This window comes from Girardinichthys multiradiatus, chromosome 12 (assembly GCF_021462225.1).
Source record: "Girardinichthys multiradiatus isolate DD_20200921_A chromosome 12, DD_fGirMul_XY1, whole genome shotgun sequence".
Lineage (NCBI taxonomy): Eukaryota > Metazoa > Chordata > Actinopteri > Cyprinodontiformes > Goodeidae > Girardinichthys > Girardinichthys multiradiatus.
In genome coordinates this window covers 38,714,974-38,739,477 of record NC_061805.1, presented here as the reverse complement: position 1 = coordinate 38,739,477, position 24,504 = coordinate 38,714,974, and the positions used below count along the sequence as shown (strand labels likewise).

Below are 24,504 nucleotides of genomic sequence, written 5' to 3'. Positions count from 1 at the left end.
TAAAACATCTGGTGTGAATTTCAGGTCAATAGCCTCATTAGAAATATATTAACAGAGAAAAATTATGTGTTCACTACTTATTTCCTTTGCTGTATGTATTAAATATAGGTTTTCATTAATTTGGTAAATGTTGTTGTTTGCATTTAAGGACATAACAGCCCAATTGAAGGCTACTGTTGGTCATATGTGCTTGTATCTCCTCCAAGAGTGTATAGTGAACAATCCGTGACTGCTTGGACAGTGTATCCACAGACTGAAAACACAGGATAAACCTTGTAGAATATAAAGTGGATGTGAGAGGCTCCATGTTCTGAGAACAAACACGGGAGTTTGTTACATATGAAATAGATTTTATGGATATTTTTTTAATTGATTAAATTAATATTTTATGCATCGACTATAACCATCCGCTATATCAATGTCATAGTTATATATTAGGTCATTACCTTGTGCGGTGTGCGTGCAACTCTATGATTCTTCAGTGTCATTCCAAACATGCTGGAAACAGGATAATTGGATTCTCACCTGCATCAGATGCAACTGCAGGGTATTACAGTTTCACAACTGCACAATTTGACTGCTGGTTTAAAATCACACATATCCAACCCTACCTGTTATTTATGAACTAAGTGTGCACATATGCTGAAAACACTGTGATTTTTAAACATGCTATGCTGGCATACAAATTTCTTAGGAGGAGACTTTTAACGTCTCAGTTCAATAAGTAGTTGTTTTATAATTTTCCTGCTCTACATCTTTTCTGATCTAAGCTATTTGAGCAATTGCAAAAAAAGTGTAAGACTTCATTTTTAATTTGCTGTGAGACTGTGCATCTCTTGTATGTTAAAATGCGACTTTCAAAGTGCTTTGATTTTAGCAAATGTTATTTCCTACTCCTTTTTGTCCAAGAATATTTTAGAAAGTACATTTTAGTGTTTATTCTCCAATAACCATTGCTCAAAAACTGCAGTGATATTAACAAAATGTGAACCAATTTCTACTGGATTTCAGCTGGCTTTTCTCCATGCACAGAAAGTAGTTAGGCTTTTTAACCGATTTAATTTTCTGTCTTTATTCATGCAGGCACAGAAATCGTGGATAGAAAGGGCATTCAGCAAGAGAGAATGTGTTCATATCATTGTGAGCGCCAAAGACCCCCATAGGTGAGTGCAAATGTTTAATGCTTATAAATAATACTCTGCTATATTTCAGCCAATCCAGTGTATTTTGAATTGTCTAGCATTCGTCTGCACAACGGTGTGGTGGTTAGCACTGTTACCTTGGAGTAAAAATTTCCCACGTTCGACTTCTGGTCATGGGCCTTTCTGCATGGAGTGCATGCACAGGGAGAACGTAGGTTGCTCCGGTTTCCTCCCACAGTCCAAAAACATAACTGTTAGGTTAAGTGGCCTCTCTCAATTGCCCGGTAGGTTTAAATGGGTGTGTGCATGATTGGTTGTCCTTTGTGTTGCCCTGTGATGGACTGGCGACCTCTCCAGGGTGTACCTCGCCTCTCGCCTATAGACCGACGGAGATAGGCACCAGCTCCCCCGCGACCCTGTACGGAAGAAGCGGGTACAGAAATGGATAATTTTAGATGTTTCATATTTTTTGGCCATGGTCTGTTTAATTTTATCTGATAAAAGATAGAAAAGCACATTTGTATGATCACCTAAAGCTGATGAAAAGCTAGTTTCAAAAACTAGTTGAACTTGTTAGAGCCCACCTGTTATCGCAAAACATCTTGGAACTGTTTAGAATCCTTTCAAGGCAACATTAAAGTTTATATGGTACATAAAACCACAACAGCAATTCTCACGGTTGCAAATCTCACTAGCTAATCTCACTGATCTAATAATAATGAGAGTGAAATTGTTCCATATAATTTATCTGCTCGACCCAACGAATGTCTAAGATAAATTATAAAATCTTCTGAACCCACTCTGTATAATGGTGAGACTGTAAAACAGCACTTTGAGAGGATGTATCTTGGTTATTTTTGGAAAAACAAACTCAGATGGTTTGGCTGATTTTCATTAAGCACCATACAAACTCAAACATACTCGAGAGAAGCTTCAGGCTTCTTGATAAACAACATTGGCATGGTTACACAAAATCAAGTAAATGTTAAGAGTAGGAGAAAGCTGGAAAGCGATGATTCTTATTACCATACCAACCTTTTTTGTCAAAGTGTTTATACTTCATTTATGCTTATGGCAGAGGGAGGAAAATAAGCTTTGGTGAGAGATGAAAAAAAAGATGAAAATCAAAGCATCCTGACTCTTCTTTTAAGGACTCTCATTCTACCTTAATCACAAATTTTGAAAACTGCATTTATTAAATCTGAACAAGTATTTGCCCACTTAGGAATAGCACAAATCATAACTGTCATTCTGCCAAGTCTTGTGGTTGCTAAAATGGAGAAGTAGACAAGGACAAACAGGGAAGCAGACAGATGTTTTAAAAGGAGGGAACAAAAAGCGAGTCGGTAAGATGTTGCACAGGCCTGCAAATCCTTAATCTCTCCTCCCTATAAGAAGATGAAAGCGAGATGACAAGCTACCACTTTAGCCTTTCCCACCTCTTATACACAATTATAGCAGCTTTTCAAGCTCTTCTCTCCATCACTCTCTGACAGTTTCTTCTCTCATTCTTACTGTTACTGTCGCTTTGCTCACACTTCACCACATTTCAATTATTTCAGGTAAAGCCATGTGTAATGCGCTGGAGTTAACTTGGCTCTAACCTTCTTCTCCTCCTGTCCAGGTGCTGTTGTGGTCGTCTCATAGGTCAGCATGTTGGTTTGCCTCCTGGCATCTCATCCAGTCAAAATGACAAAGCAGAGCGTTTGGCCAAAAATGACAGCCTGTCAGAGAAGTGGTCAATCAGCAAGCACACGCAGCTCAGCCCCACTGATGCCTTCGGCACCATCGAGTTCCAGGGAGGAGGACACTCCAACAAAGCCATGGTGACTCTCTTTAGTGTTAAGAGTTGCATTTCATGGGTGTTGCAAGATCATACACAGCAAAACCTCCAGTATTAAAATTGTAAACTATTGCCGATCTCAAGCAAGTTTTTATCATGCAGCATGTCTTCACCTGGCTAAATGTGCTATGGAGATTCTCCCAACTTTTTAAAATCTTTTTTTATGGCAGTATGGCTTTCTACTCAGGGCAGCACACTACAAGGTGTACCACGTAAAAAGTAAAACATAAAAAAACACAAACATTTAGTTGTGCAAGGGTCATCCTGCGTTGTGCACAATGCAAACACTGTAAGTACATATTGCTGTACAGTTGAGGTGGCTGATGATGTAGACGTTTAGGGCTGATTCTCAGCTTAGGATTGAGTACTGAATAAAAGTGTGATTTCAGTGTTTTTAAGAACCCTAAACTACATGTGACTATCTCTAGTTTTGTCAACTGGATTATTGTACACTGAACAAAGAAAATCAGAATCACAATCAGCTTTATTGCCAAGTTCGTACATACAAACAAGGAATTTGACTCCGGTACACTTTGCTCTCTGGTTTTTGTTTTGCATTACAGAATATACATATATACAATATACAAATATATAAATAAAAAGGTGCATTTGCAACATCTGTATGCTGTTGTTTTGTACTCTATTGAATGTTCAACAGAGAAACAGCCTGGGGGAAGAAACTATCTCTGTGGCGGCTGGTTTTAGTGAACAGTGCTCTGTAGCAGCGGCCTGAAGGTAAAACTCTAAACAGTTTATGTGCAGGGTGTGTGGGGTCTGCAGAGATTTTTGCAGCTCTTTTTCTGGCCCTAGACCTGTACAAGTCCTGGATGGAGGGAAGGTCAGCCCTGATTATTCTCTCTGCAGTCCTGATTATTCGTTGCAGTCTGGACCTGTCCTGTTTGTTGGATGAGCCAAACCACACTGAGATGGATGAAGACAGGACAGACTGAATGATGGCAGTGTACAAGATGACCAGCAGCTCCTGTGGAAGGTTGAACTTCTTGAGTTGCCTCAGGAAGTACAGTCTCTGCTGGGCCTTCTTTCAAACAGTGTCTATGTGTGAAGACCATCTCAGGTCCTCAGAAATGGTGGTTCCTAAGAACCTGAAGTGGTCCACAGCCGACGTGGTGTTGTTAAGGATGGTGAGAGGGGTGTATATGGGTGGTGTTCTCCGAAAGTCCACCACCATTTCCACAGTCTTGAGTGAGTTGAGTTCAAGGTAGTTCTGACCGCACCAGTGTACCAGCCGATCCACTTCCTGTCTGTATGCAGACTCATATCCGTCCTGGATCAGTCCAATTACAGTGGTGTCATCTCCAAACTTCAGGAGTTTCACGGACGGGTCCGCTGAGCTGTTGATCCACTGACAGGCGGAGGCTGGGACGTTGAGCTGGGTGAGCTTCTGGTGGAGGATGTTTGGTATTGAGGTGTTGAAGGCCGAGCTGAAGTCTACAAACAGGATCCTGGCGTACGTTCCTGGACCGTCGAGGTGTTACAGGATGAAGTGTAGGCCTAAGTTGACAGCATCATCTGCCGACCTGTTTGCTCGGTTAGCAAATTGCAGGGGTCCAGCAGGGGGCCTCTGATGTCTTTCAGATACTTCAACACCAGCCGCTCAAAGGATTTCATGACCACAGACGGCAGGGCTACAGGCCTGTAGTCAGTTAATCCTAGGATGGTGGGTTTCTTGGGCACCGGGATGTTGATGGATCGTTTGAGGCAGGAGGGGACCTCACACGTCTCCAGTGACTTGTTGAAGATCCGGGTGAAGATCGGGGCGAGTTGATTTGCACAGGCTTTTAGGCATGATGGGGAGATGTTATCAGGTCCTCCAGCTTTCTTTGTTTTCATGCACTGAAAGAGCCTGTTTACCTCTTCCTCGGAGATCTTTAGTGCAGGCAGAGGATCTGAAGGTAGGAGGTTGGTTCTTTTACGGGTCGAATTTGTTCCTGAATGAGATGTGGAGGAGATGATTTGAGGCGTGAACGACTTCCTGTCATGTCTGCAGTAGAAGCCATTCAGACGGTTAGCCAGGCAAGGATTCTGTTCAGGATGGGTGGGGAGGCTCCTGTAGGCAGTCAGGTTTCTCAGACCAGTCCATACAGCCAAAGTATCCCCAGTTGAAAGGCTGTTCTTTAGCTTCTCACTGTAGCTTCTCTTGGCTGCTTTGATCTCTTTTGTTAGTCTGTTCCTAGCCTGCCTAGAAAAGTACAGGAAGCCATGCAGGCACTCAGCCTTTTAAACCCAGTCATGAAATCCATCTGGTTCAACATTGGAAATAAACAAAAAGATTTAAAAATAGCAATTGTTTTGTATCGTTAGTTGAGATAGTGATGGAACAAAGAAGAGAAGTAAAATAATCTATTTCTATTTTGTATGAAAACAGAATATAAATAGACTCTAGGTTGGCAGCACTGGCAAAGAAAAGAAAATGTTAGATGTGTGGGTGTGTGAAATACATTTTCGGGTACAGCAGTCACATAAAGGCTTTGTTAGATAAATATAGATAAGCATTGTTCAGATTGTTTGGCCAGTTAAGATTTTTCATATTTGTTATACTGCAAAACACATAAATTATGCAAGAACGTATTAGGACACTTTATCTATCTTACCTTGTAGTTTATTGTAAGTTACTCAATCAAACAAGATAACAAGCAGGTTCCTTAACAACACAACAAAATTATTTAAATTATTGTAGCTAATATAGAAATAAAAATAGTTATTGCTTTAAATCAGTAACATATCTTCACAGGACACTGTGAGATAATTCTTATCTGAATAAATGTTCAATCCATAAAGCAATCTAGTGGTATATTTTATCCACACAATTTCCATCTATGATAATAATATGAACAAAAGAATAATAAATAAATAAAAATAAAATGTCAGGTCCAAGAAATGTTTTAATGTTATACCTTCATTGTTATCTTTTGTCTTTTACATATAATCTCTATAACAGTGTTTACAGAGCAAAAGTATTTACGCCCCTCGAACCTTTTCACAATTTGTCATGTTACTGCTATACTTCTGTATTTCCCTGCTGCCACACACCTGACTTAAATGAATGGCTGATGAGCAGGCTTCTGTGCCTCTTTATGACATAATAACGAGGTAATGTAATCAATTCAGTTAGGTGTGCTGGAGCACACACTGAAAACATGCAGGAAATTGGGCCCAAAGGAATACGATTGGAGACCACTACTCTTTATGGTTTGTGGCAAACTGCAAATTGGACTTCTTGTGGCTTGTCTTTTCAACAATAGCTTTTATTTTGCCACTGTTTCATAATGGCCGGATTTCTGGAGTGAGTAGTTAATGGTTGTTCTTTGAAAGCTTTCCTCACTGTGCTGTGGACTTCTGCAGCTCCACCAATGTATCATGGTTCTTCTGGCTACTATGATTAATGCTCCCCTTCCACGACCTGTGCATTTAGGTTGATGGCTTTGTCTTGGTAGGTTTGCAGTTGTACACTTCTCTTTTCATTCTCGGATGACGCACTGAACAGAGCTCTGCGAAATGCCCTGAAGTCTGAGGTCCTCACATAGCCTGAGACTGACGGACAGTTTTTTCCGTTTACTAATTAGATGAATGAGGAAGGCCATTGGTTGCACTCACTTTCGTTTAGAGATATTAGATTAAAGGTGGCTGAATACAATTACCCCCCTCACATTTCAGATTTTTATTTGTAAACATAAAAAATAAAACAATTTTTTGTTTCTATTCCACTTGTCATTGAAGTTTATGGTTGTAACATAAAAAAGTATGAAACATTCAAGAGATGTTAATACAATACAAAACACCTTAAATCTGCTTAGACCATGTTTATTATGCTTTATTTACAGTATGTGCGGGTGTCTTATGACACCAAGCCTGACCTGCTGCTCCACCTGATGACCAAGGAGTGGCAGCTGGAGCTTCCTAAGCTGCTCATCTCAGTCCATGGAGGCCTACAGAACTTCGAGTTACAGCCTAAGCTCAAGCAGGTCTTTGGCAAAGGGCTCATCAAGGCAGCCATGACAACAGGGGCCTGGATATTTACAGGAGGTGTTAACACAGGTAAAAAAAAAAACAAGACTAACTAAACTAAAAAAAATAAATGAAAGTCATTTCTGTTTGTAAAATATCCAGAATTTAACAAAATAAATAAAATAAAAAGCTTTCCATATTGAAAGTCACTTGCACTGTACAGCCAAACACTCATTTCACAAATGAAGTGGGCACTTCCAGCAGGAGTATGATGAGTATGTAGAAATGTTTCACATGAATGATTAGCTATTAAAGAGCTCTTTGTCAAGCCAGAATGAGCTCTCAGGATGATGAACCACTGGATCCCTGTCATATCGCTCAGTGGGTGGTTTGCGGATCGTGCTCACTCAACTCACACTTAAAGCACCAGACACATGAAGTGATACCACTGATTTATTAATTAAAGGACACTGAATTAAATTAATGTCAATCAGACTAAATGGCTTATTTTTAAGCATAAAAGTCACAACTTCATTCAATTCAATTCAAAAATACTTTATTAATCCCAAAGGGAAATTAAATGTTGTAGCTCATTATGAGGGTTTCCTCAAAGAGCCGTTGTAGATGCTGATGGCTGTGGGCAGGAAGGATCTCCTGTAGCGCTCCGTCTTACAGCACATCTGAAGAAGCCTCTGACTGAAGACACTCTGTTGTTGAAGAGGATGCTCAGGATTCTCCATAATGTTCTTCATTTTATGAAGAATCCGTCTTTCTACAATGATCTCCAGAGGTTCCAGAGGAGTCCCCAGAACAGAGCCAGCATTTTTTATCAGCTTGTTGAGCTTTTTTAAGTCCCTGGCTCTGATGCTGCTTCCCCAGCAGATGATGGCAGAAGAGATCACACTCTCCACAACAGACTTATAGAAGATATGCAGAATCTTGCTGCAAACACCAAAGAACCTAAGCTTCCTCAAGACGTACAGTCTGCTCTGTCCTTTCTTGTAGATGGCTTCACAGTTGCATCTCCACTCTAGTCTGTTGTCCAGGTGAACACCGAGGTATTTGTACTCCTCCACCACCTCCACTTCTTCTCCCATGATAAAATAGTTTTTGACTTATTCCTGTTTCTCTTAAAATCTACAATCATCTCCTTTGTTTTAGTCACGTTCAAAATGAGATGATTGTTTCCACACCATGCCACAAAGCGGTCCACCACCTTCCTGTACTCAGCTTCTTGTCCATCTCTGATCCACCCCACGACTGCAGAATCATCCGAGTATTTCTGCAGATGACAAGAGTCTGTCTTGTACTGGAAGGCTGAGGTGTACAGAGTGAAAAGGAATGGTGAGAGTACAGTCCCCTGTGGTGCTCCTGTGCTGCTGACTACCTGGTTAGACTCACAACCCTTCAGTCTCACAAACTGTGGTCTGTTTGTCAGGTAGTCTTTGATCCAGGAGATTGTTGAGGCCTCCACCTGAGTCTTCTGGAGTTTCTGACAAAGCAAATCAGGTTGCATTGTGTTAAATGCAGTGGAGAAATCAAAGAACATGATGGTCGCAGTGCTGTTGGGTTTGTTCAGATGACAGTGGGTTTGTTGAAGCAGGTGTATGATGGCATCTTCAACTCCAACTCCACAGCAATAAGCAAACTGAAGGGGTCCTGATGGTTTACTGTTTGCTTACTCAGGTGGGCCAACAGGAGTCTCTCTAGGACCTTCATGATGTGAGATGTCAGGGCAACAGGTCTATAGTCATTGAGGACTGATGGGTGAGTTTTCTTTGGTACCGGAACAAGACAGGAGGTCTTCCACAACACTGGAACCTTCTTCTGGGCCAGGCTAAGGTTGAAGAGGTGCTGCAGAATCCCACAGAGCTGCTCTACACAGTGCCTTCAGGACTCTAGGGCTGACATGATCTGGACCTGCAGCCTTTTTCCGATTCAGTCTCTCCTGTTGCATCTCCACCTGACTTCTTGAGACACACAGGTGGAAGGGGGAAGCAAAGGAAGCATCAGCATCTTCTGATATGGTTGAAGGCAAACATGTAGAAGCAGAAGGGTCTAGGGCTGAGGTGGAAGATAAAAAATGTGAGGTGTTACTGGACAGCCGTGGGTCCTGTGGGTCAAAGGAAGGTGGAATGTCTGTTTGGCTGTGAGCAGGAGAGGAGGATGTGAAGCTTGTTTCTGAACTGAACCTATTGAAGAATGTGTTCAGTTCATTGGCTCTGTCCAGACCTCCATCGGTCTGATCATCCTTCTGCTTGAAGCCTGTGATCTTCTTCATCCCTGTCCACACATCTCTGATATTGTTTTGCTGGAGCTTGCTCTCCAGCTTCTTCTTGTACACCTCCTTGCTGTCTCTTATCTTGACTTTAAGTTGCTTCTGTATACTCCTCAATAATTCTCTGTCTCCCTCTCTGAAGGCTCTTTTTTTCTTGTTAAGCAGGTCCTTCAGGTCACTGGTGATCCAAGGTTTGTTATTGGGGAAGCATCTCACGGTTCTGGTGGGAATGATGTTATCCACACAGAAGTTTATATAGTCGGTTACACACTCAGTCATGGCATTGATGTCCTCTCCATGTGGCTGGCACAGTGCGTCCCAGTCTGTAGCCTCAAAGCAACCTTGCAGAGCTTCTTCAGCTTCCTGTGACCATTTTCTCATAGTCCTCTTTATTACAGGTTGCCTCTGAACAAGGGGCTTATATTTCGAGCAGAGAGAAACAAGATTGTGATCTGATTTGCCTAGAGGAGGTCTTGCTGTAGAGATCTATGAGTCCTTGACATTTGCATAAAACAAATACAATGTTTTGTTTTCTCTGGTGGAGCAGCTGACAAACTGTTGAAACATTGGAAGTGTAGCAGAGAGTGAAGCATGGTTAAAATCACCAGAAATTGCCACAAAAGCATTGGGGTTTTATGTCTGTGACATGCCATATGGTACATACATATGTACATATGTATGTATGTACATACATATGTACATACATATAGTATGTATGGTATGTATGGTACATACATACACGTGACATGCCATAGAAAACAAAAAAGTACCTAATGTGGTTTCAGGCATGGGAAGCAAATCTGTGAAGGAACAATTTCAACTTATACCATCACCATCTATATTTTGTTCAGTGTAACACAATGTTAAGTTTCTGAATTCCTCTGGAAAGCAAATACAGTATCTCACAAAAGTGAGTACAGCCCTCATTTGTTTGTAAATATTTAAATTTATCTTTTCATGGGACAAAACGTGCAGATACGGCACTTTGATACAATGTGAAATAGTCAGTGTAAAAATTGTATAACAGTGTAAATATGCTGTCCCCTCAAAAAAGAGGGGAGTGGTCCATGACAGATAGAGTTGTGAAAAATCCTAGCAGAATTATCCCAAGGCTTTGCATCAGTCATTACAAGGTGTGGTTTCTCTGCAACTTGAATAAAAAATGTTTATCCAGCTATTGGTGCGCTTGTTTGAATATATTAGAGCTCGTACTCGTACTCGTTGTCTTCCGCTTTATCCGGGACCGGGTCGGGGGGGCTCAGCAGAGACGCCCATACGTCCCTCTCCCCAGACACCTCTTCCAGCTCCTCTGGGGGGAGCCCAAGGCGTTCCCAGGCCAGCTGAGAGACATAGTTCCTCCAGCCGTCCCCTAGGTCTCCTCCCGGTGGGACGTGCCTGGAACACCTCCCGAGGAAGGCGTCCAGGAGGCATCCGGTATAGATGCGCGAGCCACCTCAACTGTCTCCTCTCGATGTGGAGGAGCAGCGGCTCTACTCTGAGCCCCTCCCAGATGGCTGAGCTCCTTACCCTTTCTTTAAGGGAGGGCCCGGCCACCCTACGGAGGAAGCTCATTTCAGCCGCTTGTATCCGGGATCTCGTTCTTTCGGTCATGACCCAAAGTTCATGGCCATAGGTGAGGGTAGGAACGTAGACTGACCGGTAAATCGAGAGCTTCGCTTTTCGGCTCAGCTCTCTCTTTCCACAAAGGACCGGCACAGCGCCCCCATTACTGTGGCTGCCGCACCGATCCCTCTGTCGATCTCCCGCTCCATTCTTCCCTCACTCGTGAACAAGACCCCGAGTTACTTAAACTCCTCCACTTGAGGCAGGAACTCCCCTCCAACCTGAAGAGGACAAGCCACCCTTTTCCGGTCAAGAACCATGGCCTCGGACTTGGAGGAGCTGATCTTCATCCCAGCCGCTTCACACTCGGCTGCAAACCGCCCCATTGCATGCTGTAGGTCTTGGCTAGAGGGGGCCAGCAGGACCATGTCATCTGCAAAAAGAAGAGACGAAATCCTCTGGTCCCCAAACCAGACCCCCTCCGGTCCTTGGCTGCGCCTAGAAATCCTGCCCATAAAAGTTATGTACAGGACCGGTGACAAAGGGCAGCCCTGCCGGAGTCCAACATGCACCGGGAACAGGTCCGACTTAGTGCCGGCAATGCGAATCAAACTCCTGCTCCGCTTGTACAGAGACCGGATGGCCCCTAGTAAAGGGCCCCTGATTCCATACTCCTGGAGTCCCCCACAGGGCATCACAAGGGACACAGTTAAATGCTTTCTCCAGGTCCACAAAACACATGTGGACCGGTTGGGCAAACTCCCATGAACCCTCGAGTACCATGTAGAGGGTATAGAACTGGTCCAGTGTTCCACGCCGGGACAAAAACCACACTGCTCCTCCTGAAGCCGGGGTTCAACTACCGGACTCTCCTCTCCAATACCCTGGCGTAGGCCTTACCAGGGAGGCTGAGGGAGGTCTGTATGTAAACATCTGGCCCCCTAAGAAAATCCACACAAATGTTTTACTTGTTTACTTAAAACTCCTGAAAGATGTTTGTTGTATTATCATTCCATTCTCAAAAAGTACAGTATAAATAAATCATCAACAGCCATTTTGATGATGGTTGTATGAAAACATCTAACCATAACTGGTTGGTTTTCATTTTCCATCATGCAACTTTAATGATATAGATTGACTCAAATGCTTGTCCATTTTTGGCACATAGAGAACTCATTTCTTTGCTCTTGAACTTTTAACTAGGAGGTAGTATTGACATTGCATTTGAGAAATGTTTTGATATACCCTTACCTTTGTGTGCAGTACATTAGATCGCTTTAGCTTCTGTTTTTTCATTGCTTCTCAGGAACATATTCTTTTTTATTAAATAAAGATTTATTTTAGTGGAGTTGATGATAGAAAAACAGCGGGGGTTGTAATCTTTAATAGCACAGAAGAAAACTGGCAAACAGAAAATGGTACAGTATTGAGTGATGGAGGATGCCCACTCTTGAATACAAAAAGGAATTGAACATACGATTTAGTGACAGAATGGGTACAGAAGCAAGAGAGAAGCTTGAATAATGGATGGGTGGCTGAATTGGACGGACAGTGGATGGAGGTGGAGAAAGAATGAATGTCAGCTGGAAAAATGTGATAAGATGGCCTCCAGGTCTGACTGCTGCTCCCCTGAGGATGACACCTAGATGCTTGAAGAAGTGTGTGTAAGCCCGTGTGGATGTCTTTTCACATGTATCCTTTGCTCCTAACAGGTCCTGTTGAAATATCACAACAGCATCCATGATCGTGACATTAAGCTGTTAATTGATTGTGACAAAACATCTCTTTTTCTCTGTCTCTCTGAATCTTATAAACACAGGGGTGATCCGCCACGTGGGGGATGCACTGAAAGACCACGCCTCCAAGTCAAGAGGCAAAATCTGCACCATTGGTATAGCTCCATGGGGCATTGTAGAAAATCAGGAGGACCTTGTTGGCAAAGATGTAAGTCTCAGCCAAGCTTAACAATTACTCAATAGGAACTTTCATGCTTTAGCAACCATTTGTGTGTCTATTGTATTCAACTAAATGTGTGAACTGTTACACGACAATCAACATGTTGTAAAACACTAATATTTTGCAGGTTTTTTAAAGGAAACGTGTTTTTATTATTAGCTCCTGTGCCTATTAGACCTTTGCACCAGGGTTCAGCCTATTAACCGAGCTGCTGAGTTAGGCAGTCCGAACTGTGATAAACACTCATTCACAGTGAGTTGCACAGATGGCAAATCCTAATAAGACTGCGGAGCTCATGCTGACTCGTTACATTTCTGGGATTCACTGTGACGTTTTAGCTAAGATTTCATCAGAATGTGGTACACTGTGCTCTACTGAACAAGTCAAGCTGAGCTAAAATAGGATGACAGAATGCTGAGGGACTTATTTTCTCACTTGATTAGTCTTAACCGTGCACCTAATGATGAGATGACTTTACCTCGTATCGTTAGGCACCACTCCAGTTCGCAATGCTCCGGTGTCTGGGAAACTCTCATTATTTTTAAATGTCAGCAGTGTAATTTGGTCTTGTTTTAGTAGTAAAATAAATGTGTGGTGTAAAATAATTGATAGTTTGATTGCATCAGGGTCTGGTTTGGATTTAAGATCTAATAAGTGTAAAAAGGTCTCAGTCTTAGAGGTAATAGGAAGAGCTTGCAGAAGATGGTGCTCCAGATCAAAAAAGAAGTCATCTGGGTGATTCAGGTATCTGATCAGGATGCTTCCTTGTTGCTTCTTTTAGGAGGTTTTCCAAACACATCCCATAGAAAGGAGACCCCGGGGTAGACTGAGAGATTGGTGGGGGGACTCCAGAATGGGCTGTAGAGAGTCACTTGGGAAAGGAAAGTTAAAACTTTGCAACCAGATCATGCATAATAATAGACAATGGATAGACGTCCGTCCATTTGAAATCATTAAAAAAACACTGAAAGCTCTGAAATTTGGAATCTGAAAAAGCACAATGTTCTGGCATAAACAATGTATAGGAGGGACCTGACGAATGTTTGGAGGGCTCATATGAGCTGATTTTACAGTGCAGAGCTCAAACAATGCTGATAAACAGTAAAGAATATTGTACTTTTGAAAAGAATAAGAAGTTTGGAGATCTGCAGGAGTTCCTAAAGATCCCTAAAAGAAACAAAGACATAGGAGATGAGAAAGAACATGGAGAGGGTAACCCAGAAAACAAGGAGGGAATGTTTAAAGTGTGTTTCTCCCTAGGCATCTAAGCTTAGAACATCTCCAATACAGGGTTTAATGACCACATGTTGTTCTTTTTGTCAACTGCCATTTGCAATACTAATAACATGGAAAAGAACAAATTTATTGCAGTACTTCTTTGATCAAAGTTCTTTAAAATATATTGGATGTGATGAAAGCCTGTGTTTTGAATCATATCTTTATGTTTATCAGGCTGCCTCATTATACACACCCTGAGTGGCATATATATTCTCTTGAGTTTTGTTTGATCATGAGAGAAATGGAGTTTAAACGTGAAATTCAACATGGAAGACTCACCACCCCGCTACGTCCAATCACTCCTCACTGGCTGCTCCAATCAAGGGCAGGTCCGCACTCCTCCTCAGCCAATCATCTCCCTGGGCATCACTTTTAAAGACCCTCTGCATGGAAGACACGGCTCTCCTTCTGAGCTTCGACGAGCAGCTGCGACATGTCCAACTAGTTTCTGGCGACTTGGTGGTTCCTCGCACTGTTTTGTGACAAATTCCGCCCTCCTTCCTCCTCCTCCGCTTGTAGGAGCGTTCAACTGGCCTCCTGCCTTGATGGCCCCGTTTCCCCTCGTCTCAGCTCCGGGCATGTGGACAGCGTCTTAAGAACTCCTCCATTCCTCCTACTAAGCGTCGCCATGGTCGCCCTGCCTTCACCCCGGCTCCGACCGCGTCACCCGGCCCGGCTTCTCCAGTGGTTCTCCTCTGATCTCGTCTCTCAAACCGATCTTCCCGCTCCCCAGGCTCCGATGTGTTCTTCTACTCCAGTCATCCCACAATCTTCCCTGCTTCATTCATCTCGTCCATGGATTCTCTCCAGAGCTTCATATATTCTTTTACTCAGCTCCTCCAGGAGTTCGCCTCCATTCTTTTTTCTCAACTGTTTCCTCATTCATATGCCCTTTAAGCACACTGTGTTTCCCACTCCACTTTTACATTCAGGTAGATCATATACTCCCATGCATTCTAACATCTCACTCAGGCTCCGCTCCAAATCCTGCAGGGGCAGCTCATTAATCTGGTTTCTCTCATTTAATATCTCCAGAGGTTGACCACCGTCTTGCTTTCCCTGATGGCTTTAATGCTGTGTTTAAATTATCTACTCCCCACCTTTCTAAGAATCCTCTTTGGTGAGCTTCCGGCCGCCATTAAGTATTTCAGAGACGTCTTCTGCTCTGTTATCTGAGCATAGAATAAGCGTGATACCTATTCCTCTCTCATCGTCAACCTACATTTTAAACATGGCTTCCAGATTTTTCTATCTTATCACAAATCCTTCTTTGCCAAAGCAGCATCCGCACTCGCTCAGTCAGGAGTTTGCCTAGACTGGTTTATTCTCGCCACTGAAATTTTGTCATGACGCAAGCTATCTCTGATTCCTGCGGCTCAGTTGGCCTCGTTTCAGTTCTTTACGGTCTGTACCATCTCGGTTAAAGACGGTCTCTCAATCGGAGGGTTCTCAATCCTTTCGTTGTCAGAGCCTTGCATGGGAACACATCATTATAGCTAAATAAAAAAAAAAAATAAAAAAAAAAATATATATATATATATATATATATATATATATATACGTAAATACCTTCAATAACTCTAACAATATCCTGCTTTAAATCTTTTGCCTTATTATTTACCATAAATGAATTATTTACCTTAAATATTTACAACCCCCATTTTTCCTTGACAGTCTTTCCCTTGAGAGCCTTTACCACGTATATTTATTAAATTTGTAACCATCGCTTTCTATTATAATTAAATGCAACGCAAATTATTTAAATTGTCTGTGAATTTACTTAGCTTATTATATTAAAGCTAGTAAACCTTTGTATTAGCTCCCTCTACTGGGGGATGTACTTTTAAAAGCAACCTGTAGAATATCTAAATATTCATTTACGCATTCGAACATTTATACCAACCTCCTTCCTTTATTAACCAGGCGCTAAGGAACCATTTACTGTTTAATTAAACATCTTATCTATATTTTAGCCCGTCTAATGGTGGAGCACACTTTCTTTCTGCATATCGGGTTGGCGCTGCATTGTTCAGTTTGAGACAATAGATTTACAGCACCGTCCCGGTCTAAGTGTTTTCAAACTGTATTACTGCCGCTGCAAAATAACAAACTCTTACTAAACAATCTATGTACAGTCAATATTAGTAAGTTCATTTCACGGATGTAGCTCTTACCTCCGGCGAATCCTGGCTGGCTGTAACTAATAACTTCATAATTTCTGCCAGTCATGTTCCAGGTTTCTAATTCAGTCGCTCATGCCCCGTCTCGTTTAAAATTTTCAGGTCTTCCGCCGTCTCTGTCCATCAGCCTACTTTGACCCTAGTCTGATTATTCCTCTCACCGTCTTCTCTCCAATCTGCCAAACACTGCTTTATCTCAGGTCTAGCTCTTTCTACTTTCAAACCTTATTTCTTGGCCTGTCAAAACTTTGAAAAACTTTGAAAATTTTACCTTGCTAATAACTCGTTATCGTACTTTGTTTACATTCAGTCCTAGTTTTCATTACTCATTGTTTGAACACCATCGTTTTAAGCTCCCCTACAGCGGCAGCCTTTTAGCAGGCATCATCTTTCTGAGCCCACTGCCAGCTTATACAGTCATTATGTATTATCTTCTCCTCAAAGGCATCTCAAAACATTGCATTCCGGAATGCTCATAATTCCCCAAGGTTGCTCCTTTATTTCTCACCTTTTGGATCTAGGTAATTCCATCCCCTCTCTGCTGAATTCGGTTTCTTTAGATGAGGTTGTCGATCTGACCTGTCTTTCTGGTCCTCTCTCCTGCAGAATTGGAATGGTATATCTTTCCATTTAGTTCACGGACGCAGCTCCGTACGTGGGTTTTGGGGGATTTCTTCAGGATGCATGGTTCGCTGGCATCTGGCCACCTTTCTTTCCCCAATCGAAATCATCAGCCTCTTATGAAATAATCCCCATCACTATTGCATGCTGCGTCTGGGGCAACCAATGAAAAGAAAACGCATAGCCGCTTTATGCGACAATGCAGCCCTATCGGAAGTAATAAATAAAGGCCGCTCCTCTTCAAAGTCAATCATGCCCTTCATGCGCCGCATCACCTGGCAAGCTGTAACTCTCAATTTTATCATTACTGCCTGCCATATTCCCGGTCATCATAACTCACTTACGATGCTCCTACTCGTTCAAAATTCCAGGTCTTCAGTCGTCTCTGCCCTCCAGCCAATGTTCATCCAACACACATACCACCTCTCAAAGACCTGATACTAGACTAAACTCATCCCTCATTCCTTTACTCCAATCAGCTAATTATTGTTGTAATTCAGGCTTTGCTCCCTCCACTCTCAGGTCTTATTCCTTTTCTTGGCAAACTTTTTCAAAATTTTGCATCGCTCATAATATTCCTCTTTACCCTGTTTGCATTCCCACAGTCTTAGCTTTTATTACTTATTGCTTTGATGTCCGGGATTTCAAACTCCCTTATTTTAAGAGTTTCTTAGCCGGCATAAGATTATTTTCTAAAGGCCACTTTTTGAACCCACTTCAAGCCTTTTCTCAAATCATCCATCAAACTTTTACTCAAAGGTCTAAAAAATCATAGCATTCCTGAGCCAGATTCCAGGAGACCTATCACTCTTTCCCTGGGGTGAAAGTACTTTTAAATTCTTGCCAGGACTTAGGGGCGGAGCTAGGGCGGGGCTGGGGAGGCACTAGGGACATATATATAGATATAGATATATATCTATATCTATATCTATATCTATATATATATATATATATATATATATATATATATATATATACAGTACAGACCAAAAGTTTGGACACACCTTCTCATTCAAAGAGTTGTCTTTATTTTCATGACTATGAATATTGTAGCTTCATACTGAAGGCATCAAAACCATGAATTAATACATGTGGAATTATATACTGAACAAAAAAGTGTCAAACAACTGAAAATATGTCTTATATTCTAGGTTCTTCAAAGTAGCCACCTTTTGCTTTGATTACTGCTACACACACTCTTGGCATTCTGTTGATGAGCTTCAAGAGGTAGTCACCTGAAATGGTTTTCACTTCACAGGTGTGCCCTGTCAGGTTTAATAAGTGGGATTTCTAACCTTATAAATGGGGTTGGAACCATCAGTTGTGTTGTGCAGGAGGCGGATACAGTACACAGCTGATAGTCCTACTAAATAGACTGTTAAAATTTGTTTTATAGCCAGAAAAAAGCAGCTAAGTAGAGCAAAACGAGTGGCCATCATTACTCTAAGAAATGAAGGTCAGTCAGTCCGAACAATTGGGAAAACTTTGAAAGTGTCCCCAAGTGCAGTCGCAAAAACCATCAAGCGCTACAAAGAAACTGGCTCACATGAGGACCACCCCAGGAAAGGACGTCCAAGAGTCACCTCTGCTGCGGATGATAAGTTCATCCGAGTCACCAGCCTCAGAAATTGCAGGTTAACAGCAGCTCATTTTAGAGAACAGGTCAATGCCACACAGAGTTCTAGCAGCAGACACATCTCTAGAACAACTGTTAAGAGGAGACTGTGTGAATCAGGTCTTCATGGTAAAATAGCTGCTAGAAAACCACTGCTGAGGACAGGCAACAAGCAGAAGAGACTTGTTTGGGCTAAAGAACACAAGGAATGGACATTAGACCAGTGGAAATCTTTGCTTTGGTCTGATGAGTCCATGTTTGAGATCTTTGGTTCCAACCACTGTGTCTTTGTGCGGCACAGAAGAGGTGAACAGATGGACTCTACATGCCTGGTTCCCATCGTGAAGCATGGAGGAGGAGGTGTGATGTTGTGGGAGGTGCTTTGCTGGTGACACTGTTGGGGATTTATTCAAAATTGAAGGCATACTGAAACAAGATGGCTACCACAGCATCTTGCAGCGGCATGCTATTCCATCCGGTTTGCGTTTAGTTGGACCATCATTTATTTTTCAACAGGACAATGACCCCAAACAGACCTCCAGGCTGTGTAAGGGCTATTTGACCAAGAAGGAGAGTGACGGGGTGCTGCGCCAGATGACCTGGCCTCCACAGTCACCGGACCTGAACCCAATCGAGATGGTTTGGGGTGAGCTGGACCGCAGAGTGAAGGCAAAAGGGCCAACAAGTGCTAAGCATCTCTGGGAACTCCTTCAAGACTGTTGGAAAACCATTTCAGGTGACTAGCTCTTGAAGCTCATCAACAGAATGCCAAGAGTGTACGGAGCAGTAATCAAAGCAAAAGGTGTCTACTTTGAAGAACCTAGAATGTAAGACATATTTTCAGTTGTTTCACACTTTTTTGTTCAGTATATAATTCCACATGTGTTAATTCATAGTTTTGATGCCTTCAGTGTGAAGCTACAATATTCATAGTCATGAAAATAAGGAAAACTATTTGAATGAGAAGGTGTGTCCAAACTTTTGGTATGTACTGTAGATATATGTAGATGTATATATATATATATATATATATATATATATATATTGTGATCAAGTTTTGATTTAATTTAAATTAAACATTTGACAGTTCGGTTGTTTTCAAGGTTTATAGATGGTAAGTGATTTATTGTTCGTTCTGTCCTAATGCAAGCGGCGGTTTTTTATGTCTGTGCACCACCTGTGTAAAATCTCCTAGTCCATTAAATCGAACGCATCAATCTCCTTGGCAACCGCTCTGTTTTGGAGATAAGCGCGCTCTCATGTAGTGTATGTGAAACCTCTGGTCATAAGCGGTGTTTTCGAGCTGTGCTGTGTTGTTGTAATTCAGCAAAATAACGTGAAACACAACTAGTTACTCTCTTTTTGCTTTTAACTGCGGTATTTAGCAGCGAGCAGACAGACATTAAACGTAGCGGTGCTCGTTTTAAAGGTTGGCTGTTCACAACAGCCTCGAGCTCCGAGGGGAGAGAAGCCAAGCAAGAGCATTGAGGCTCCAGCATAGCAGAACAGTTCAGAAGCAATTTGGAATGAGGGGGAAAAAGCTATATTTATAAACAGATTAAGTCATGTTTTAGACTGCCTATTGATAACGGATCTGATATTCTTTGTGTGCTCGTGAATTTTTGCAGCCATAATTGGTTCTGGATGACAGCTTCATAGCAGAGAGCCATTTTTCCCTCTTCCCGGTACTGCGTACAGACGCAGAATCTTTTAGTGGTACGCAGTACCGGACCGTACCAGCTCACTTTCACACCCACTCTTTCCATCTTAAAAGATCTCCTCCTAGTGCTCCGTTCAGGTCCTTCTTCATCCTATCTAAAATTTCTTCTCTCCAGTGCCTGGCTTTTAGCTTTTTACAGCTTCCTTAGAATAGGGGAATTTACTATCAAGCTCATTCGATCCTACTAGAGACCTAACTATTTCTAAAGTTCCATCCTGATCATTTTAAAATTTATCTTAAACATTCCAAAGGAAAAGGTCCTTGCTTCATCTTCATTGCTTGTTTAAACAGTCCATTCTGCCCTTTTCATGCCATGTTTAAATTTGCCATCAAACGCCACAAACTCTTTCCAACCTCCTTGCCCCTCTTCCTTACTCCGGAAGGAGTTCCCCATGACTGCTTCTTGTTTCCTCAACCATCTGAGACTAATTTTAGTTCATGCAGTCTTCCCCCAAGTCAGTTCTCAGGTCACTCTTTTTGAATCGGGGTGGCCACTACAGCCGCCTCACTAGGGGTTTCGACAGCTTCGCTCCAACAACTTGGCCACTGGTCCTCCTCGTCGTTCTTTTTGTATGCCCATCCTAACCTCCTATCTGTCTTATTCGCACAATGATTTATCAGTTCTTAGTTAAGATCTCTCACAATTACTGGTGGTGGTCGGCCTTATCCAATCCTTTCCTCTACCTAGATCAATTATTAATCTTCCTTCTCTATTCCTGGTTCTCATTTCTAACTTTTTAAATTACCATATTTTATTCTCCTATTTCAATTCATTTACCATGTCTTTAGACAGTTTATTTTAGTTTTCTCTCTTTCAGACGCACCTGGATCTTCGCCACTGGCAGACATATCCAACCAAGCCCTGTCATGCTCCTCATTCAGCCTTTTCAGGCCATCAGTCTACACTATTGGCAAACGTATCGAAATATGCCTTGGCAGGCTTAGCAATCCTGCCTCTTTAGGCTCATCACTATCTACGCCATTGGCAGGCGTTTCATTCAGCCGTCGGGCTCACACGCCATTGGCAGGCGTTTCATTCAGCTTTCGGGCTCTCACACGCCATTGGCAGGCGTTTACAAACATGCCTTGGCAGGCATCTCAATCCTATCCCTTGTCAGGCATTAATCTAGCCACCTTTATGCCTGTCACGTGCAGCCCATCTTCACCCGACCTGGCATCGGCCATCTACGCATCTTCAGTCATAACTATCCATTAAAAGATTTTTTGGTCTGAGTTTTTACTCCCCGCTCATCTCAAATCATCCGTACCTAATCTCCTTCAGTTCAGCCTCAGCCTGGCCTTGGCCCATTTGGGGGAAGACATACCTAATCATAATCATAAGATGTTTATTCAAACATGCTTCATCCTCAGCGTTTTTGTCTTCCTCAGGGGTCCGAGCGCCAAAGAAATAATCTTTCATTAATAAATTCTTTAACCATCTTCTTGTTGTTTCTCCATTATGTGAGTCTTTCCAGGTTGAAATGGAGTTTAAACAAAAATTTAACATGGAAGACTCACCACCCTGCCACGTCCAATCACTCCACACTGGCTGCTCCAATCAACGGCATGTCCGCACTCCTCCTCAGCCAATCATCTCCCAGGGCCTCACTTTTAAAGATCCTCTGCATGGAAAACACCGCTCTTTTGCTGAGCTTCGACCCTCCTCCACCCTTTCTCCACCATAAGCTCCCAACTCCTTCCATACCAAGACCTACACCCCCACCAGGATTGGATCCCAGGGGGGAAGACGTACCTAATCATAATCCTAAGATGTTTCTTCAAACCTACTTCATCCTCAGCGTTTACGTCTTCCTCAGGGGTCCGAGCGCCAAAGAAATAATCTTTCATTAATAAATTCTTTAACTGTCTTCTTGTTTCTCCGTTATGTGAGTCTTTCCAGGTTGAATTCATCACTTCATCCTCTTAGCTGTGTGTTGGTAACATGGCAGAATTGTTAAGGTGCAATCAAATAGCAGAAAACTGAAGTTTTAAAAGTGGAAAATATTTGCAGATTGCTCTTAAAGCTGTTAGAAAAAAGCTTATAGGATACACTAACAGTACAACTTAAGCAAAATTGAAGATTGTTCCTGAAAAGAGGCGTAATGTACGATACTGAATGATTTCATCAGCATAAAATAGACTTTTGCTTCTGTTCAAAATTTGGTTGTGGTTTTACCTGGATTCCTTTATTCAATCTGTCCTCTTGTTGCGAGGGTATTCTACCAGCAACTTCCCTGAATGTTTTCACATAACAAATCACTTTGTCTACAGGTTAACACTCCCCTTTCACTTTGTGTTTTTAAGCTTTTTTCTCATTTTACTGTCTTCTCTCTTTGGCAAGGTGGTGCGTCCGTACCAAACTATGTCCAACCCCATGAGCAAGCTGACGGTCCTCAACAGTCTTCACTCCCACTTCATCCTGGCAGACAATGGCACCACAGGAAAGTATGGAGCTGAAGTCAAACTGCGGCGCCAGCTGGAGAAACACATCTCCCTGCAGAAGATCAACACACGTGAGTGGACTTTAACATATCTGAGAGGGTCACATGCAGACTGACCTGTGTGTACCCTAAATCACAGGAATGGTTTTCAAAACAATAACAGCATAATTAAGCTTTAATTGTCATTTTATGACGAACAACACTTGCCAGATAACTGGGTTGTTTTTTTATAGCAAAAAACTGTTTAAAATTATCATCACCCATTATCTTCAAAACTCATGCTGTCAGTGTATATTTAGACACGAGAACAAAACTTGATTAGCGTTTGAAACCTTAAATTGCTCCTAGTTTGTAGTAGATTGTTTATAAAACTTCCTGACAGCTCAGATGAAATTAATCTTTAGATAAATATGCTGTATAACAATTTCTTTAAATGCCTGAAGATAATTAACAAAGATGAAAAAAGAGCAAACACAGAGCTCTTTATTATGCTCATACAAATGTACAAATTAAAATGAAAGCAACATGTACTTATTATTAAGCACATATAGATATAATAAATAATCTCAGATCTATAAGTATTACTTTGACATCTCCATTATTCTGACATTTACCAAATGTCAGAATAATGAGAAATATGTATTTTTTTACTTTTTTCAAATGTAAAAGTTTGCATACATTTTTTTTATCTGGTAGTATTACCTTTAAAATGTATGATTTGGGTCAAATATTTGGGGTATCCTACAACCTTTTGACAGAACTAGTGTAAATGATTCAGGTTTATAGGCCACCTTACTCACACACCTTTCAGCACTGCCAACAAATGTTCAAAGGGACCGAGACGAGGAGTTTGTGATGACCACACCAAAACATTGACTTTGTTGTTATTAAGCTACATTGTCAGTAATATGGTGGTATGCCTAGGGTCATTGTCCATTTGGAAGACAAATTATAACTTTCTTGCTGATGTCTTGGGATTTTGCATTGATATTTCCATAATGTTATTTTTGGACAATGCCTATGATGCTCATTATTTATTTTGTGAAGTGGTGAAAAATTAAAGCACTCACTTGATGTCAGTGCTTATTTAAGAGCTTCTGCAAGCTTCCAGAGCATCAGGAAGCAGGTTTAACCAAGTGAAAGTCATTTTCAGAATTGTCAGAACAACTTTTCTTCACTGTTTGAACAGTTACTGATGTTTGGCGATAGTGGCGTTACAAGGTTATGCTGAATCAAACTGCACTTACACTGAGGATTCAGGAAAACTGTCTTGGTTGAGAGATGCTGCAAATGCACTTTCTTCTCTCTTCATCTGCGAGTCATGTGACCTGTGGACTTCCCTTTGTCATCCTATGCCTTGAGTCATATCAAAGGGGCTGGGAAGGCAAAGGGTTGCCCAGATGTCATGGAAGCATCAGATTTCTTTTTTCAATTGCTTCCTGCCATTATGTTAAGCTTTTTTATTTTAATTCAAGGTGAGCAGATTTAATTGTGGTACTTTACAATGAAAGCAAGCTACTAAGTCCCACTGTTATTTTGTACATATATATCACAGAGGGATCACCCTCAAACTCCAATGGTACTCTTCAACTAAGCAGTGTAAAAATTGCAGACAATAAATGATGGTTATTTTGTCCTCCTCAGGTGGCAGCTTGCTAATAAGATGAAGTGAAATCAGTTTAAATGGATCTACAGGCATATATGAAATAGTCTGAATTTCTGTTTTTACATTTCTTGATTATTTGATTATCATTTGTGAGTCATGAGGAGCACAGTCATCTGTATTTATTTTCTTTTGTTGAAGAACCGACCAAATTGAACCTTTACACATTTTGTCACAAACTTCAAATGCTATTCGGATTTTATGGAAATCCAACACAAAGTAGTGCATGATTACAAGG

The 24,504-nt window shown here is 41.7% G+C and overlaps 1 protein-coding gene across 4 annotated transcripts in view; it reads left to right on the top strand.

The window, feature by feature from the left end:
* Window positions 1–24,504, top strand: part of trpm3 (transient receptor potential cation channel, subfamily M, member 3) — a 178,445-nt gene that overhangs the window by 56,804 nt on the left and 97,137 nt on the right. For all 4 annotated transcript variants that reach the window (XM_047381346.1, XM_047381345.1, XM_047381349.1 and 1 more), the window contains exons 2-6: window positions 1,084–1,163; window positions 2,767–2,968; window positions 6,828–7,041; window positions 12,612–12,736; window positions 22,504–22,675. In XM_047381346.1, the coding sequence (XP_047237302.1) occupies window positions 1,084–1,163; window positions 2,767–2,968; window positions 6,828–7,041; window positions 12,612–12,736; window positions 22,504–22,675 (793 nt within the window). The remainder of the gene's footprint in view (window positions 1–1,083; window positions 1,164–2,766; window positions 2,969–6,827; window positions 7,042–12,611; window positions 12,737–22,503; window positions 22,676–24,504) is intronic.